Source organism: Mesoplodon mirus (genome assembly GCF_964341445.2).
Source record: "Mesoplodon mirus genome assembly, chromosome: 3".
In the NCBI taxonomy this organism is placed as follows: domain Eukaryota; kingdom Metazoa; phylum Chordata; class Mammalia; order Artiodactyla; family Ziphiidae; genus Mesoplodon; species Mesoplodon mirus.
In genome coordinates this window covers 199,282,105-199,301,749 of record NC_138978.1, presented here as the reverse complement: position 1 = coordinate 199,301,749, position 19,645 = coordinate 199,282,105, and the positions used below count along the sequence as shown (strand labels likewise).

Below are 19,645 nucleotides of genomic sequence, written 5' to 3'. Positions count from 1 at the left end.
TTTTTAAAATTAATTTATTAATTTATCTTGGGGTGTGTTGGGTCTTCGTTGCTGTGCGCAGGCAATGAAGTTGTGGTGAGCGGGGGCTGCTCTTCGTTGCAGTGTGTGGGCTTCTCACTGCGGTGGCTTCTCTTGTTGCGGAGCACGGGCTCTAGGTGCGAGGGCTCAGTAGTTGTGGCACGTGGGCTCGGTAGTTGTGGTTCACGGGCTCTAGAGCGCAGGCTCAGTAGTTGCGGCGCACGGGCTTAGTTGCTCCGCGGCATGTGGGATCTTCCGGACCAGGGCTCCAACCCGTGTCCCCTGCATTGGCAGGCGGATTCTTAACCAGTGCGCCACCAGGGAAGTCCCTCCATTTCCTCTTTTATAGCTGTTAGCAGTTGTCTTATGCAATGAGGTGCTCCTATGCTGGGTGCATATATATTTATAATTGTTATATCTTCTTCTTGGATTGATCCCTTGATCATTATGTAGTGTCCCTCCTTGTCTCTTATAACATTCTTTATTTTAAAGTCTATTTTATCTGATATGAGTATTGCTCTTCCACCTTTCTTTTGATTTCCATTTGCATGGAATATCTTTTTCCATCTGCTCACTTTCAGTCTGTATGTGTCCCTAGGTCTGAAGTGGGTCTCTTGTAGACAGCATATATATGGGTCTTGTTTTTGTATCCATTCAGCAAGCCTGTGTTTTTTGGCTGGTTTAAGGTAATTTTTGATATGCATGTTCCTGTTACCATTTTCTTAATTGTTATGTTTTTTTTTTTTTTTTTTTTTTGCTACGTGGGCCTCTCACTGCTGTGGCCTCTCCCGTTGCGGAGCACAGGCTCCGGACGCGCAGGCTCAGCGGCCATGGCTCACGGGCCGCTCCGCGGCATGTGGTATCTTCCCGGATCGGGGCACGAACCCGTGTCCCCTGCATCGGCAGGCGGACTCTCAACCACTGCACCACCAGGGAAGCCCCATGGGTTTGTTTTTGTAGGTCCTTTTCTTCTCTTGCGTTTCCCACTTAGAGAAGTTCCTTTAGCATTTGTTGTAGAGCTGGTTTGGTGGTGCTGAATTCTCTTAACTTTTGCTTGTCTGTAAAACTTTTGATTTCTCCATCAAATCTGAATGAGATCCTTGCTGGGTAAAGTAATCTTGGTTGTATGTTCTTCCCTTTCATCACTTTAAATATATCATGCCACTCCCTTCTGGCTTGTAGAGTTTCTGCTGAGGCATCAGCTGTTAACCTTATGGGAGTTCCCTTGTATGTTATTTGTCGTTTTTTCCTTGTTGCTTTCAATAATTTTTCTTTGCCTTTAATTTTTGTCAGTTTGATTACTATGTGTCTTGGCGTGTTTCTCCTTGGGTTTATCCTGCCTGGGACTCTGCACTTCCTGGACTTGGGTGGCTATTTCCTTTCCCATATCAGGGAATTTTTCGACTATAATCTCTTCAAATGTTTTCTTGGGTCCCTTCTCTCTCTCTTCTCCTTCTGGGACCCCTATAATGCAAATGTTGGTGCGTTTAATGTTGTCCCAGAGGTCTCTTAGGCTGTCTTCATTTCTTTTCATTCTTTTTTCTTTATTCTGTTCCACAGCAGTGAATTCCACCATTCTGTTTTCCAGGTCATTTATCCATTCTTCTTCCTCAGTTATTCTGATATTGATTCCTTCTAGTGTATTTTTCATTTCAGTTATTGTATTGTTCATCTCTGTTTGTTTGTTTTTTAATTCTTCTAGGTGTTTGTTCTTTAATTCTTCTAGGTCTTTGTTAAACATTTCTTTGCATCTTCTTGATCTTTGCCTCCATTCTTTTTCCAAGGTCCTGGATCATCTTCACTATCATTATTCTGAATTCTTTTTTTGGAAGGTGGCCTATCTCCACTTCATTTAATTGTTTTTCTGGGGCTTTATTAATTCCTTCATCTGGTAGAAAGTCCTCTGCCTTTCATTTTGTCCATCCTTCTGTGAATGTCTCCTCTTGCTGAATTCTTTGTGCATAAATTTTTATGCCCATTTCCGATTTTTGAAAATAATCCATAGAGGAAAGGAGAATTAAAATACATATTTTTTTTAAAAGGAATGGAAAACAGCAATGAGACACCACTGCACACCATTAGAATGACCAACATTCAGAACATGACAACACCAAATGCTGGCGAGGATGTGGAGCAAGAGGAACCTTTTTCCATTGCTGGTGGGAATACAAAATGGAACTGCCACTTTGGAAGACAGTTGGGCAATTTCTTAGTAAACTAATAAACATGCTTTTATCATACAATGCAGCAATCACATCCCTTGGTATTTACCCAAAGGAGTTGCAAACTTATATCCACACAGAAACCTGCACGCGGATATTTGTAGCAGGTTTGTTATTCATAATTGCCAAAAGTTGGAAGTAACCAAGATGTCCTTTAGTAGGCGAATGGATAAGCAAATTGTGGTACAGCCAGACGATAGAGGCTAAAAAACAATGAGCTGTCAAGTCATGAGAGGACAAGAAGGAACTTTAAGTGCACTTTTTTTTTAAGGATTTATTTATTATTTATTTGTTTGTTTTATTTATTTTTGGCTGCGTTGGGTCTTAGTTGTGGCATGTGGGATCCTTCATTGTGGTGCATGGGCTTCCCTCTAGTTGTGGTGTGCAGGTTTTTTTCTCTTCTCTAGTTGTGGCGTGTGGGCTCTAGAGCGTGTGGGCTCTGTAGTTTGTAACCCGCAGGCTCTAGTTGAGGTGTGTGAGCTCAGGAGTTGTGTGTGGCGCATGGGCTTAGTTGCCCTGCAGCACGTGGGATCTTGGTTCCCTGACCACTGATCGAGCCCGCTTTCCCTGCATTGTAAGGTGGATTCTTTAGCACTGGAACACCAGGGAAGTCCCAAGTCCATATTTTTATGAAAGTTAAAGAAGCCAGTGTGAAAAGACTGCATCTACTGTATGATTCCAACTCAGTGGTATTCTGGAAAAGAAAATACTATGGAGACAGTAAACAGATCCGTGGTTGCGAGGGGCTGAGGGCAGGAGTGTCAGATGAATAGGCAGAGCACGGAGGATTGTTGCGGCAGTGGACGTGCTCCGGATGGTCCTCCACCTGTGTCCAGGCTCGTAGAATGTGCAGCACCAGGAGTGAACCCTGACGTGTGAACTGTGGACTTCGGGTGATGTGTGAATGTGGGGTCACCAGTTGTAGCAAATGCTCTACTACTCGGGCAGGGGATGTTGATGATGGGAGGGGCTGTGCCTGTGTGGGGACAGCTGTTGTACGCTAAATCTAGGTACCTTCCTCTCAACTAGGCTGTGAACCTAAAACTGCTCTTAAAAAAGAAACCCGTACTAAAGGGGGCGGGGATAGAGTGCACAATGAAGGAACTGTTGCAAAAGGGTAAACTCAAGCCTAAAGTAAGTTTCGGGAAACTTGAGAGAAGTTGAGTGGTGACGTGCTGGATAACGGGACAGAGACCTCAGTCTTGTATCCCTGTGTTTTCTAAATGTCTTAAGGGATTGCTCGGTCCCTGTAGGATGATGTCATTACGGTGTGATGATATAAATCACCTCTAAACCCCGGTTTCTCAAACAAAGGTTTAAGAGTTGGAATGTGATAACATTAAATATAAAACAAACACATCAAGTGTATGTTTGGAATCCTGGTTTGAAACAAAATAATCTCTTCATATATATTCTAAAGAGCTTCTGAGCTTGATTTTATCTTAGTTCTTCAAAGTCCTTATACAGCCAAGCAGGCCATGGATTACAGAACCATTTAGACTAGTGGGAGATGAGAACCACATATATAACATGTGAATTTCTGACCATCCACTTAATAAAATGTCTGTGATTCAGCTCAGTTCATATCTCCACAATCACACATACTTTCGGGTCTCAATAGAAAGTGTACATAATACATAAAGGAGGTTAATTTAGATGGGGGACAGGTTTTATTCCCATCTGCATGTTTTCATTGAACATACTCTAAACGCTCAATTGAGGACTTGTTGTGGAATGGGCAGTGATATTCCATACTGGTTGAGTTGATGTTTCTAGATCAAATCAGTGTGTAGGTTTAATTAGAAGAAGCAGAATATTTAATATTACAGGTTGTGCTCCCAGTGGTAGATTCGTTCTTGTTGAGAGTATCAAGAAATCTACTCTAGTATTTTTTTAACAGTACATACTACTTAAATGTCAGAAGTAGATTGTGTTAGATGGTTGCTCTGTATTTTCTTTTGTCCTTCTCCCCATTCTCTGGATTCTTTCTGCAAATGTCAGGAGGAAGGAGCCAATCATGTTAGTGACACTGCATGGTTGTAATGGTGCTCGCAGAGCCAAGAGTTGTAGAAGGTTATAGTTTTGGTGTATCTTATTACAAGTATGGATGATACAGTAGACCTTCAGTGGTTACATTTTGGAGCCTGCTTTTAAAAATGTTTCCTGTGGCATTTGTAGGACCTCTTATAAAGGAGTGGTATTTACTTGAAATTCATATTAGATTCAGTGGTAATATTTTGTTGTCACTGTGTTTTGTTGTATTGGCATTAAATACTCTTTTTCGGTGAGCTTAGAATCAAACTAAAAAGAAAAATCAAAGCAAGAAGAGATTCTTGTATGATCAGAACCAAAGTTATTGCTGTGGGCTCTCTATTAACCTTTTTCTTGTGAGTTAGACTTTGTAGGAATATATTGAAGAAAAGGAAAGCTTTAATAAGGGGTAATAGTCACATGGTCTGTTTTCTCAATTCAAATGATATCTTTTTTTTTTTTTTTTTTTTTTTTGCAGTACGCGGGCCTCTCACTGTTCTGGACTCTCCCGTTGCGGAGCACAGGCTCTGGTCGCACAGGCTCAGCGGCCATGACTCACGGGCTTAGCCGCTCCGCGGCATGTGGGATCTTCCCGGACTGGGGCACGAACCCGTGTCCCCTGCATCGGCAGGTGGACTCCCAACCACTGCGCCACCAGGGAAGCCCCGAATGATATCTTTTTGATAATAGAAGGTTGCTAATTATGTTTAAACCTATGGGATTGTAAAATTTAGAAAACTTACTGGATTCCATATTTTATTACTGTAAACATTTTTTAAATGAGATTTTCTGATTATGGAAAGCTATTTGGGGAACATACAGGGGGCCTTTCTAGCAGTTTGGGCCTTCACTTAATTTACAGTTGCAAGCAGGGATAATTGTTGTTGGCTCATGGGGACTGCCTTGAGCCTGCTGTGGCCTGTTGTCACCTGATGAGGTGATATCAGCAATTAAATGAATTGAAGCAACACCATTCACCTCCTGAAAAAAAGTGAAGCTGTTACAACTGTATGTGTGTGTATATGGTTGGTAACTGCAGACTTGTCTTTGTGTTTATTTAGATTTTAAACATTGCACACCTGTTATGTATTTCCATAAATCATTGTAAATTATACCCTGCAAAAATCCAGTGAAATTCTCTTAAGATTAAAAAAGGGGGAAGGGGGCTTCCCTGGTGGCGCAGTGGTTGAGAGTCCGCCTGCCGATGCAGGGGACCTGGGTTCGTGCCCCAGTCCGGGAAGATCCCACATGCCGCGGAGCGGCTGGGCCCATGAGCCATGGCCGCTGAGCCTGCGCGTCCGGAGCCTGTGGTCCCCGACAGGAGAGGCCACAGCAGTGAGAGGCCCGCATACCGCACACAAAAAAATAAAAAATAAAAAAAATAAATAAAAAGGGGGAAGGGACTTCCCTGGTGGTGCAGTGGTTAAGAATCCTCCTGCCAATGCAGAGGACACAGGTTCAAGCCCTGCTCTGGGAAAATCCCACATGCTGCAGAGCAACTAAGCCCATGCGCCACAACTACTGAGGCTTCGCTGTAGAGCCCGCGAGCCACAACTACTGAGCCCACGAGCCACAGCTACTGAGCCCACGTGCCACAACTACTGAAGCCCATGCGCCCAGAGCCTATGTTCCTCAACAAGAGAAGCCACCGCAGTGAGAAGCCCGCACACCACAATGAAGAGTAGCCCCCTCTCGCCGCAACTAGAGACAGCCCATGCACAGCAACGAAGACCCAATGCAGCCAAAATTAAAAATGAATAAATTAATTTTTTTTAAAAAGGGGTGGCGGAGAATTTATCAGTACGGTTGTGTTTTATTTCCAGTGTCTGCAGAAGCCAAACCTGACCACAGACACAAAGGACAAGGAATACAAACCCCATGATATTCCCCAGAGGCAGTCTGTGCAGCCCTTGGAAACGTGTCCTCCAGCCCGACGAGCAAAACGCATGAGAGCGGAGGTGAGAGCCTCGTGGGGCTGATGAGACAGGCCTCAAGCCCCAGTGCTGACATGTGTCTGACCCTGGATGTCTCTCATGCACGTGCTCTTCCTAGGTTGAACTGTACTTAACCTCACGGATGGATGCTGTGTATACTCTAGCTTGTACACTTGGGGGAATTGCACTGTCAGAGGGGCAAGGAATTGAAATCTCTCTAGGTTTATGCTGCCTGGACAGTCAGCTGCTGCATGGTTAACTGTCAGAGCCTAGGGAAGAATAGGTGAATAGGCGTTCATTGTGACCCTCGTGAGGTTGGGCAAGGTTTATTGGGAATGAAGGTTAGTAGGAGTGACGTTGGAGATTTTTGCTGAAAAGTACTGTTTTTGAGAGGTTACGAAGAAGGTAGTGAAAGCTATTTTTCTCAGACTTCCTGAAGAGGAGTATGGAATCTGTGGCAAACATTTATGCTAAGCCAGAAAATATTCAATCAGCAAGGGGGGCTGGTGATATATAACACACGGGTAAAATGAGAGTGAAGCACGAGGGAAGATGAGGAGTGAAGGACTTAAGAAGACAAGTTGCTCTTAGATTTTTCTGCTCTGAGAGGTTTCTCCTGGACAGGGAGAAGAGTATTCTCCCAGCTACCTGTTCCCACACAGAGGTGGACACATGAGTATGAAGAGTCAGTGGTTAATATATTAGGGAAGTTTAGAACTGGGAAGCTTCATGGCATTAGTTAGGGTTCTAAATCAGCAGTTGGGTTATTTAATAATTATTGGTGAGGATGAAAAAAATCAGCCATTTTGGTTTTTGAGGAAATGGATAAATAAGAGAATTACTTTTCACTTAGGTAAGTTGGAGGTATGACAAAATTTAGTGACTCTATTTTTTTGAAGTGAGAATCCCTCAGAATAGGAACATATATGGTTATTTGAAGCCCACAAGCAGGCTGCAAGTTTATTCGTCTTAAAGTCAGTTCTTGTTTGAGCACATCTTGATCTTTAAATGTGTAAGACACGCCCAGTGCTGTGGATGCCTAGATCTGTCTTGATGACGCATCATGGTGATGGTATGGCCCTGGAAGAAATCGTGTTAGCAGTAGACATCTTGATTGTGCATGAATGAACACAGGCACAGTTCCACAACGTCACTTGTGTCCCAGAGCAGACAGGGCTTTGCTTATCAATCAGTATGAGCACTTCGTGGACACCAGGTACTGAGACTGGCTCACGCGCTCTCACTGATGAGGGAGCCGTGACTCAGCGGTGTTAGGGGAGCAGTTTGTAGTGACAGTTCACAACAAGAATTAATAGAAACTTGTTGTGGAAGCTGAGTTTTCCTTGAATGCTGTCATAGTTTGGAAGAGCCAGCAAACTCTTCTAGGCTGATGAAATTACGTTATTTATGTAACTGTTGAGGATTTGGCTAAGTTATGTAAGTTGTGAGTAGATGAGAACTGAGGGGCTTCTAGGAGGAAATACACACTGTTCCCAATTTGGGTAGTAACACTTCCCATAAGTCATCCCTGATCCTTTGACTTTTCCCTCAATTTTTGACCTGTTGAAGTGGAGAATACTCCTAACTTCTGAGTTTCCTCATTGATTCCTTAAGTAACAATAATATTAAGGGTGGGATCTCTGCTCTAAGGGAGAGAGTTTTGAATGTCCTATTAATAGAGAGAATTTATAAGATTATAGGCACTTTGTGATTCCAATTGGATTTTAGAAGATTTCTGTCTTTTTAAAGGTAATATTCATGTATATGACAAATTTTTTTAAGGCCATGAGTATTAAAATAGAACCAGAAGAGACAGCAGAAGCCAGAACTCATAACCTGAGACGTCGAATGGGATGTCCAGCTCCAAAGTGTGAAAATGGTAAGAAAGTTCATCCATGAATAGGAAGGAAGAGTGAATAAGTAAAAACAGTCATTCATCTGGTAGTTAAGAAAATATTGGAACAACTTTACATACTAGTCACTGGGTTGTGCCTTGAGAAATAAAATCTTATTATATTAATATCCTTGTTTTCATAATTAGATGACTGGAAGGAGAGAGAAACAAATGAATATATGCATATTAGAAATGTGATTGAATTTCTCAACTGTAACTAGTTGCTATTGGGTTGGCCAAAAAGTTCATTCGGTTAGTGAATATGTTGTTCAATACAGTTCTTGGTGAAAATGAAAAATGTGTCTTATTTTTACTTAAAACCAAGCAAACTTTTTGGCCAACCCAATACTTTGAAATTTGGTTCAATAGCATTAATTGTAAAGAAGTGATTTGTGAGAAGCATAGGTGCCTTTGACTGGATATCTGATAGGTTTGTTTCAGGCGTGGCAGGCAGGCAGGCTTTCTTAATCTGAGTTTTAATTGACAGATGCTTGCCTGGCCACTGCTTGATGTCAGTCACTGAAAGGTAGGTTTGACACTGTCTTGAGAGAAATTCTATATAGGCAGGCACTTAGTAATGAAGAAGTAGTTATTGAAATGGGCTTTTCTTAGTGACTGGTGAGTTAGTGGAAAAGGCAGCGCAACATAACGGAAAGTAGATGGAGTTGTAAAAATACAGATCTGAATCTGAATCCTGGCTCAGCCACTAACTAGTTGTATGACCTTAGAGATACTTCTTGACTTCTTTTAACGTCAGTTTTCTTGTCTTTGAAACAGATTGGTTGCAAAGGATTATGTGATTGACATAATAACAATTGATGGAAAGCATTGAGCGCAATACTTTCTGCACAATAGCTCATTAATTGATAGCTAGTGTTTTAGAAAATTCTCAGTCTTTGAAACCAGGAAGCTAGAGAGGCTAGTAATCTTAGATCATGAAGGGATCATCTGTAACGTGGAGGGGGTGCTGTTGGTGAACGGTCAGTGTCTTACGGTCAAGATCAAGAGGAATTTGCTTTCACCAACATATGTTATGTCTTAGTCTTAAGAAGAGCATATCTTCGGCTCCCATTTTGAAAGCATACAGACCTGAGCAACATCTGGTATCCTATCTTGTGCTTGTATCTTGGAATTTGAATGGTGTGAGAGTTGCACGTCATCATAAAGTAGGCAGCACAGAGCTCCTGAACGTAGTAACTCTGGGTGCTGCTGCGCTGAAGCAATCCCGGGTGCACCTCAGCAGCAGGAGGGATGAGCACGGGGGGAGGGAGCTGATGGGCGCAGAGCAGAGGGAGTGCTGACCTGGACTGCTTCCTACAGAGAAAGACGGGAAAAGCAGCCTCAAGCAAGAACCTGCTGAGAGGAAGGAGTGTATTACAGAGAGCGAGAAGGAGAAACCTAGGAGTCGAGCGAAAAAAACCACCAGTGCTGTGAGTCGACCTCTTTAAACACTTGTACAGCCCAGTTTATACTTAGTGCCTTACCTGGGACTGCTGGCGCAGTGTCTCACAATGAAAAGACCTTTAGAGGTGGTTTGTAGTATCCGTTTATAAACAGGGAAACACGGATGCATCATGAAATCAGTAGTAACAGCTGGGAGCGTTGACAGCCATTTTTCTGGAGGACGTTCAGTTTAGCACTGAATACTGGTGAGCTCGATCCTATGGAGAATTGTCGATAAGTGACTAGCCCACCTCCAAGCGAGCTGAAGGTAGATCAGAAGTCAAGATGGTGTTTTCCAACTTTACAGCAAGGAAGGATAAGGGAAGGAGTGCGCAGGTAGGAGGGAGGCGAGGGCCTAGCAGGGTCAGAGGCCTGGGGAGCTGTTCTCTCAGGTGGAAACAAAAAGCCAAGCTCTCTTCCTCAGCCCCCTTCTGAGCACCTGGGAGCAGCTTGATGACAGTGCTTTTGATCTTGGAATTGGAAGTCATTCCAATTAAATGTTTTGTTCATAAATATCATCTCCCTCTGCCCCAGCACAGAAACAAAGCAGTCAGAAAACTAGCAGAGTCCAGGTTTCTATTTGCTACAACAAAAAAGTCTGCTCCGGCTGCCATAATGAAGTATCACAGATCAAGTGGCTCAAACAAGCAAAGTTTATTTTCCCACGGTTCTGGAGGCTACAAGTCTGAGATCAAGGTGTTTGCAGACTTGGTTTTTTACTGAGGCCTCTGTCCTTGGCTTGTGGATGGTCATGTCCCTGTGTCCTCATGGTTTTCCTCTGTGTGTGTCTGTGTCCTAGTCTCTTCTTAAAAGGACACCAGTCATACTGGATTAGGGCCCACCCATATGACCTTTTTAACGACCTCTTTAAGACCCTGTCTCCAAATACAGTCACATTCTGAGGTACTGGGGGTTAGGACTTCAACATAGGAATTTTGGGGAAACATGGTACAACCCATAGTAGGTAATGACTGTGTAGGTTTATTACTGTGTTTGGGGAAACTTAACTATGATTAATTAGAATGTAAAGTGGTAATTTAATGTGGTTAGTTAACTTCAATTTTGCCATGTTAAAAGGAAACTAAGTTTTGTAAAAACTGTAAAATCTTTTGCCTTTTAACATGGCAAAATTGAACTTTTCCTTCATTAGTTCTGTTTTTGGTTAGGTGGATAATTTATTGCCTAACATGTTATTCTTCTAGAAAACTATCTTTCTATAAGCTACTAAAAGCTGGATATGTAAGTAACAAACTTTAATTAAAACACACAATTGAGAAATCTTGGAGATTACTCTTCAGAGTTGGGAATGCATGAGATGTTATGAAATATCTCGTAACAGAAGGTAAAGCATTTTTATTTAAAATGTCCCTTATAGAGGATGAAACATTTTCACTTGCAGCATGTTGGAGAGACTAGATTATGCCTCAGATCCATTTCATTCCTAGAGTTTCACAGAATCAAACAGCAGCTCACGACCCTGTGTTCTGTGCCCATTTTCATGCTGCAGGTTGACCTGTATGTCTGCCTCTTGTGTGGCAGTGGCAACGATGAGGACCGGCTTCTCTTGTGTGATGGGTGTGACGACAGTTACCACACCTTCTGCCTGATCCCGCCGCTCCATGATGTTCCCAAGGGAGACTGGAGGTGTCCTAAGTGTTTGGCTCAGGTCAGCAGTAATAGCAGAGGTGGCATCAGAAAATTCCCTGAAGAAGGTTTTTTCTTCACCTTCCGGTTTTAGGTTTGGCAGTTGATAGTAAGGAGTCTCATGACAACAACTGGGGTGGGCCTGAATAGGAAAGAGGTCTTGGACGCGAGCTCGCTGCACGGCTGTGCGGCAAGCTGAGAGTCAGGAGAACAGTTTAATAACTACACTCCTAAAATGTGTATTTAAAAAAAGCATTGCATGCCCTTTGCAAAAATGCTTAGGCACTGAAAAGCTTAAAAAATAGATAATTTCATAGTCCGTACTGTTAATACCTCAATGTATATGCATCCAGACAAATGGAAATGGCACAAATGGAATTACACTACATAAGTAATTTTAGTAAACATATATATATGATTTCTCATATATATACGTATATATGTGAACCATAAGTAAATATACATATAAATAAATATCTTTCCTTTTTCTTTCTTTGTGTTTTGACAGGAGTGCAGTAAGCCACAAGAAGCATTTGGTTTTGAACAGGCAGCCAGGGACTATACCCTCCGTACTTTCGGGGAAATGGCAGATGCATTCAAATCTGATTACTTCAACATGCCAGTCCATGTATGTACATACATAACTGCTTCGATTTAGGATTTTAATAACTTTGGGGAAAGGTATATCTGAAGACGTTTGAGTTGGCCCTGATCTCTGATAGTCAGTCATTGTCTTGCATAATGAAACCTTTAATTTGTTCCGTAGTATTAACATTCCACAGTACTTCAAAATGCATTCTAATTTTTCATTTGATTTCTCTAAAGATAGGCCTTTTGAGACAAATCATATAGCGACAGTAACAGAATACCAATGAAAGGAAATCACCAGCAGTCCTTTCAGCTCAACAAATAAAATTCAAAGAAAACTTTGCAAAATTTATTGAATGACTCCTGTGTGCCACTCCATGTGCTGTGCCCTGGGGGCACATTTACCTCTTGTTATGTTGTCATAAGTTAGCACTGCAAACTTTAGGATTTTATATTTATTTATTTATTTGGCTTCGTCGGGTCTTAGTTGCGGTGCACGGGCTCTTTGGAGCACGGGGCTCTCTCTAGTTGTGGCATGCGGGCTTAGTTGCTCTGCAGAATGTGGGATTTTAGTTCCCCGACCAGGGATCGAACCCCCGTCCCCTGCATTGGAAGGCAGATTCTTAACCACTGGACCGCCAGGGAAGTCCCTAAACGTTAGTTTTTTAAATTCTCCTTTATTCCCTTAGAAGCGTAAGCATGCTTCATTCAGCATTTACTATTCCATCAAATGAGTACACCAAAATGAATGGTTTCCTACCATACTTCTGGATATTTAAGCTGTTTTTTCTCACTATCAACAAAGTGCTATAGCAGACATCTCCTTTTGCGGGGGGCGGGGGCTGTGTTGGGTCTTCATTGCTGCGTGTGAGCTTTCTGTAGTTGCGGCGAACAGGCACTATTCTTTGTTACGGTGCACGGGCTTCGCATTGTGGTGGCTTCTCTTGTTGAGGAGCATGGGCTCTAGGCTTCAGTAGTTGAGGCATGTGGGCCCTAGGGCACACGGGCTATAGTAGTTGTGACGCGAGGGCTCTGGAGTGCAGGCTCAGTAGTTGTGGCGCACGGGCTTAGTTGCTCCACAGCATGTGGGATCTTCCCGGACCAGGGATCCGGGAACCGGTCGGGATCTGGTTGTTGAGCCCATCCGTGTCCCTTGCATTGGCAGACGGATTCTTAACCACTGCGCCACCAGGGAAGTCCTGTATGTGTACTTAATTGGATTATTTTCTTAACATTTATCTATTTTTTCCCCATCTAATAGCTGTATCATTTACGGGACCATAGCAGTGTATGAGTGCACCTGCTTCGCCTCGCATCACTAACATTAACTGTTAAGTTACTTAAAATGTTCCCTTATTTAACAGGCTTATACATTCAAGTAATATTCCCTTTGAATTTTCAGATCTTTTTACCCCTCCTGCATTACATATTATTTCCCCATATGTTTGCTTAACCAGTCCTGGTTAAGTCTTGTATTTGTGGTTGGCTTTTTGCACTTTGAGGGACAGGCCTCTGACCTCATATCAGATTAGTACAGATCCTAAGCACTCAGCCTGGCCAGCCCTTTACACTCGGGCCTGCATCCGCTGAGTTGCTGCACCCTGCCTTTTCCTCGTGGCTGCCCACATTACTCTCTGCAAGGTCTAGTGGAAGGAGCGAGAGGGTGGACTCAGGTGATGTGTTTGAACGCATTTCAGAGGATAAAGCATCGTTCAAATACAGCTAACTACTGTTACTAAACAGAAGTCAACCAGGTTGTATATTAGAGTTCTCAAAACAGAAAAACATCTCCAGTTCTTAAATCTTAGCACAGCTTTCCTTGACTCCTTTTACAGTAGTGGCCAGGTTGTTGATAGAGGAACATGAATTCTTAGTCAGCTCTTGGTTATAAAATTCCTTTTAGAGAGTGATGTTCATGTCTGAGTTGTCGGGGTCCCGTTGAGGAACATTTGGGACGTTATGCACACAGTTTTTCCTCAGGCTGCTATCCTGTGACTCCTGTCACTTAGCCTGTCTAGTCAGACTGGTCACGGGCCGTTTGTGAGTGTCTGAGGAGAGTCACTCTCTTTACTTCCTTGTTTCGTATACAGATGGTTCCCACAGAACTGGTTGAGAAAGAATTTTGGCGACTGGTGAGCACTATTGAAGAGGATGTTACCGTGGAATACGGAGCTGATATTGCCTCGAAGGAGTTCGGCAGTGGCTTCCCGGTCCGAGACGGGAAAGTGAAGCTCTCGCCTGAGGAGGAGGTAGGCGTGGCTGTGAGCATGTGGACCCGCGGGGGCGCCGGGGGGACGGGCGGGGGGCGCCTTTAGAGCGAGCCCACCGTTGATCCAGAGGTCGTCAGGCTGGGCTAGTAGCAGCTGTGCCGCAACACGCATGTCACTTGGAACTTGAGATAGTCATGGAATTGGTCGGTTGGCTTGAAGTAATTTAGGGTACTGTCAGCAAATCCTTAAGTACCAGATGTTTAATGATTTCAAGAATAGTGGAAAGAACCCATAGAAGAATTCTAGTCCCAACTAGATGATACGGGAGAATCACTTACCTCCCTTTGACTTCAGATTCTGTAACTTTGGTTTCTCGTTCTGAAGAAAATCTGAGGGATTGGAACCAGATGCACACACATAATATAGACACACACACACCGGTCCATTTACGTAAAGCAGAGAGCTGGGCAGAAGTAATCTATGGGCATCCAGGAGGTAAGCATAGCGGGCCCCCCGCCATTCTTTTTATTTATTTTGAAGGAGACCTTTCAGCCAGCTTTTTGAAACCAGCAGAGTTCCAAAATGTTAGCATGATAGAGAATTTAAGTATTAAAGTATAAACCTTTATTTATACTTTATTTATAATGTCAAGATATTCTCCTTATTTTTAGGAATATCTTGACAGTGGCTGGAATTTGAACAACATGCCAGTGATGGAGCAGTCTGTCCTCGCTCACATCACCGCTGACATATGCGGCATGAAGCTTCCTTGGTTGTACGTGGGAATGTGCTTTTCTTCCTTCTGTTGGCATATTGAAGACCACTGGAGCTATTCTATTAACTACCTGCACTGGTAAGGGGTTCCAGAGAACCTACAGATGGTATGCACGCCGAGTTGGAAAACTTAGCCGCCTCTTAGTTGTGACACATCTCTTAACTGAGTCTGAAGAATGATGAGGTTTTTTTTCCCGTAGGTTTTTTTTTTTTTTTTATACTACTATTGGACAGGTATCCTAACAATTTAAGACAGAGGTTCTTAAGAATCCGTAGGAAATCCATGAAACCCTGCACTTGCACATGAGTTTTCAAGTATAATAGGCTTCTGGGGAGAAGATAGACAGCTTTTCGCTAATTGTCAAAGAAGTCTTTACTCGCAGAAAGGTTAGAAAGCACCGAGTTGCTTTTACTGTGGAAACCCCTTTCCGTTCTGTGGGCCCAGCGGCCCAGATAGCCCTTTGGGCGAGCAGTGGGGCGTGGGGCGTGTGGGTCCTCCAAGACCTCGGGACTGACCGCTCCTGACGGCCTGCTGAGTTCTAGCATCACTGTGCACGGTAGGTAGAGTGCGCCCCATCCGCACGTGCGCGCGCGCGCGTGTGTGTGTGTGTGTGGTTGGCTGGGGCGGATATTTGGGCTCTTTAACTTTTATTTCACATCTGTTTCCTTCCCCTCCATTTCCCTTGCTTTCTGAGTACAAATATATTTGAAGATCTGTAACTCACTTAAATTCCCACACAAGGGATTTGAGGATGTACCACAAGAAAGAGGGAGCTGGCCTTTTACGTGCAGAATGTCAGTCCTGCTTCCCCAGGCAATTGCTCCCAGCTGTGAAATGATGTTTACCATACCTCACAGGGATGTTACAGATTAATTGGTTGACAGTTAAACGTGCTTTGAAGAGGAGCTCTTTAGAAATGCTAATCGCCTTACTTAGAGTTTGGTTTAACTCGCTGTCAGGGCGGAGAGTTGCCATCCCTTGCTAGTTGCTGTAGGAAATTGTGGTGACCACATACCCTGTAGCTAACATAATACTTTATATTCTTAGAAATGCTAGATATCTACATTTTCTGAAGGGTCAAGGGTCAGGTAAAATGGGAGGGAAAAGAGGGACCTCAGATGGGAAGTCTCATGTTTAAACTTTATCCTTGAAGAGGGAAAATGCATTACATGTGTTCCGATCATATTTCTGGTGATATTTCTTCAGTCTGAACATTGCCTTACAAAGCAGGATCTAAAAAATAGGAACTGGTTAACCATCTTGTTTGCATTGGTGTTTGCTGGTTGATTTTGTGTATGAGTTGAAGAAGCTACTGAAATTTCATGTAAATTTTGAGATTGATCTGCTTTTACAATCTATTTTAGGGGTGAGCCAAAGACCTGGTATGGAGTCCCAGGGTACGCCGCCGAGCAGCTGGAGACCGTGATGAAAAGGCTGGCCCCGGAGCTCTTCATCTCTCAGCCCGACCTGCTCCACCAGCTCGTCACCATCATGAACCCCAATACCCTGATGACTCACGAAGTGCCTGTATGTTGTGGGTCAATCCTCCTGCCACCTAGGCTGAACTCCCCACTTCTCTTTTTCCCTGTTGCTCACGTTTTTATGAAGCTGATGTGGTTGTGTAGAAACAGCTGTTTGGTGTCATTTAGTACAATATTGCATTAAGCCAGTGGGACGGGATCCTCAGACACCATAAAAAGCTGATTTGTTGCAGCTGATGACTAGATTGCTGAGCAGCCTTACTTTGCAGTAGTAACTGTGAGGCTGTGTCTTCCTTTCCTTTCTGGTGTTCAGTTCAGAGTACATTCACAGGTTGTACACCATCCCCATTCCTGCTTTCTAAACTATAACTTTTGTTTATAACTTCAGTCCTTCAACTCAGCAAAACAAAAACCGTACAAAATAAGTGTTGCTAGTATAAATTAGTTTACTCTGAAAATGGCTAGGTTCTGTTATTGATATAATTAGATCTAAACTCTTGTGTCAGAATCCTTCATACTCCATCCCTACTTTAGAAAATATCTCATTGACTTTACATGGTGACACGCTTGGTGGATCTTGCATTCTCCCCGCTGCCCCTAGGAAGCTTAAGAGAAAACTTATTTCAGCGTCTTGGCTTGGATTGCGGGCTTCCCACTCTAGACTGAAAGTCGCCATTGGTGCGTTGTCCTCTGAGGTGTTTCTACGAAGTGGCACTTACTTTTGCTTAGTGGCTTCCTTTCGGAGGAAACTCTGAAGGCATTTTGGGAGGCCAGATTGAGATGTATGAAGTTGAAGAATCCATCTTGGTTAGCTCAACCAAATGTAAACGATACATTTACCATGTTAAGAGGAATTCTTGACCTTGTGACCTTCATTTTATGCTTTTGGGTTCACAGGCCAGTAAATGGGGGCAGATGGAAAGGAATTTTCTTTGAGGGATCCTAAAATATTCATGGGCCAAAGCTTAGAAAATAAGGACCAATAGTCATCAAAATACCACCATCTCCTCGTTGTTGGCATTTTCCATCTTGACCCCTCCACCCCCGCCCCATGTTGATCCGTCTTTCTGATCTGTTATGAGTTGCTGGCTTTAAAAGAGACCTCTCGCCCTGTTCTTTAATAGTTGAGCAAACCACGTGGGGCTAGACTCTGGACCTAGAGAGGTAGGTGAATGAACTCGTGCATTCGGGGACTCACAGTGTAAGGGAAAGACAGCGTTTACACAGATCACAGAAGAGTGGTATGGTTTGACAGTGGTGTTGACTCGGGGGCCGAGCCACTAACTCTGAAAGGACTGGAAAGGGCTCCTAATGGCGTTTGAACCGAGGCGTGGGGCTCTGAAGGGGAGTGCGTGTGGCAGAGAGTTGAGGAGGAGGCTGTCCCGATGGAGGGCTGTGCTCCTGCGGTGGTTGCCCTCTGCAGACTTGGCCTGTCAGAGCCCGGAAGGGTGTGTTCCAGCACAGGGCGGGGCCTCAGCCCGAGTTGCACGGCTTTGTGGCCTGGGTGCTGCTTGAGAATTGGCATTTCCAACAAGTTCCCAGTTGGTGTTGCTGCTTTTGGTCTGGGAACTACATTTTGGAGAACTGCTGGTGGAGAGATATGTATTGAAAAGACATCTAATATTATTACTATTATGTAGTAGTTCGTTCAGTCTGAGGATTTTATGCCTAGAGCAATATAGGTGTTTTTTGGGTAGAGGGAAAAGGGGAATTGTTGGTGGGAGGTAATTTTGAGGCCCAAATCAAGAAGATCTCTGTGTGGAATGAGATCCTTGAAATAGAGTGGACTTTCTTCAGTTGGTGGTAGGAGATCCTATTTCAGTATGATAATATTTGGAAAGATGTGTCCTGATCCTGGATGTAGCCAGATTTTTGTGGTGTAAGCTGTTTTCTCTTGAGATACTTATCAACGGGGCAGTCTGGGGAACTACTCCATCTTGTGGCAGAAATGAATATCCTTAGGTAATATTCAGCTATACTTTTTTCCCTACCCTTTCTGGAGAATCATCTGATAGCCTATGTCTAGATTGTCTTTCGTGAGGATGTCACTGAAAATCTCCAATTTCTGTCTCCTTAGGTTTACCGAACTAATCAGTGTGCTGGGGAGTTTGTGATCACATTTCCACGAGCCTACCACAGCGGTTTCAATCAAGGTTTTAATTTCGCTGAGGCCGTTAACTTCTGCACTGTCGATTGGGTGTGTAATTATGACCTAGCAAGCCTTTTCACATTTACCGTTTTTCCTGCAGAAATGGTATAGAATGCTTAGAAGCTGTCATGTGTCTAGTTGCTTAAACCAGTTGCTGCTGAAATGGCAGGTCGGCCAGCTGTGTACCTTCCCAGCAGGAGAGGCCCTGGCCCTGCAGCGTCAGCCAAGACCTGGTGAAGAGTCTGCTGAGTGTAGATTAACCACACCAGCGAAGTAGATTAACCACACCAGTTCCACACAGTTGTTTCAGGAAATGTATAAATTCATATTTCCAATTAGATTCTACATTGTTGTAGACATTACTGCATTATTAATATGTTGGGTTTTTAAACCAGTTTTTAATCAATGTACCTAATTTGCCCGATCCTTGAGATGCAAAGATTTTAAAAGGTCCAAGGCTTGTTAGAATCTAGTTTTAGGATTGATATATGACCCAAGATGTGATATTTGGTAATTGATAATAAAGGTCAGGAGTCTTTGGAAACAGGAAGGGGAGAGATGAATGTCACGTGTCCTCCCTGTCTTTTGGCGCAGCTGCCCTTAGGCCGACAGTGCGTGGAGCATTACCGCCTGCTGCACCGCTACTGTGTATTTTCCCACGACGAGATGATTTGCAAGATGGCCTCCAAGGCGGACGTACTAGACGTTGTAGTGGCATCAACTGTTCAGAAAGACATGGCCATTATGATTGAGGACGAGAAGGCTCTAAGGGAAACTGTTCGTAAATTGGTAAGGTTTCTGGAACCCCAACTGCATGTCATTGGGTGTTACTTAGTAGAGTTCTTAAGCACTTTGATACCATTTTAAGGAAGCTTTTCCTTAGTCTCATTTCCTTTAAGACCATTCTAATAGATGTATATGGGCGTCTCATTGTGCTTTTACTTTTCATTTCTCTAATGGCTAATGAATGATATATTGAACATCTTATCCTGTATTTATTTGCTACCTGCATGTGTATCTCTTTGGTGAAGTGTCTGCTCACATGTCTTGCTCTACCCCTTTTTCATGGGGTTGTCGGGAGACTTCTCTTTATTCTAGACACCAGTCCTTTATCAGATAAGTGTTCTGCAAGTATTTTCTTCCAGCTAGTGGCTTGTCTTTTCATTCTCTTAGCAGTGTCTTTCAAAGAGCAGAAGTTTTTCATTTTGATGAAGTTCAGTTTATCAGTGTTTTCTTTTATGGATCTTTTTTGGTAT

The 19,645-nt window shown here is 43.3% G+C and overlaps 1 protein-coding gene across 1 annotated transcript in view; it reads left to right on the top strand.

Moving 5' to 3' along the window:
* KDM5B (lysine demethylase 5B) overlaps positions 1–19,645 on the top strand; it is a 71,979-nt gene that overhangs the window by 31,870 nt on the left and 20,464 nt on the right. The window contains exons 5-14 of the mRNA XM_082613540.1: positions 6,095–6,229; positions 7,988–8,084; positions 9,420–9,529; positions 11,050–11,208; positions 11,695–11,814; positions 13,865–14,023; positions 14,656–14,837; positions 16,124–16,286; positions 18,318–18,437; positions 18,984–19,178. Coding sequence (XP_082469666.1) covers positions 6,095–6,229; positions 7,988–8,084; positions 9,420–9,529; positions 11,050–11,208; positions 11,695–11,814; positions 13,865–14,023; positions 14,656–14,837; positions 16,124–16,286; positions 18,318–18,437; positions 18,984–19,178 — 1,440 coding nt within the window. The remainder of the gene's footprint in view (positions 1–6,094; positions 6,230–7,987; positions 8,085–9,419; positions 9,530–11,049; positions 11,209–11,694; positions 11,815–13,864; positions 14,024–14,655; positions 14,838–16,123; positions 16,287–18,317; positions 18,438–18,983; positions 19,179–19,645) is intronic.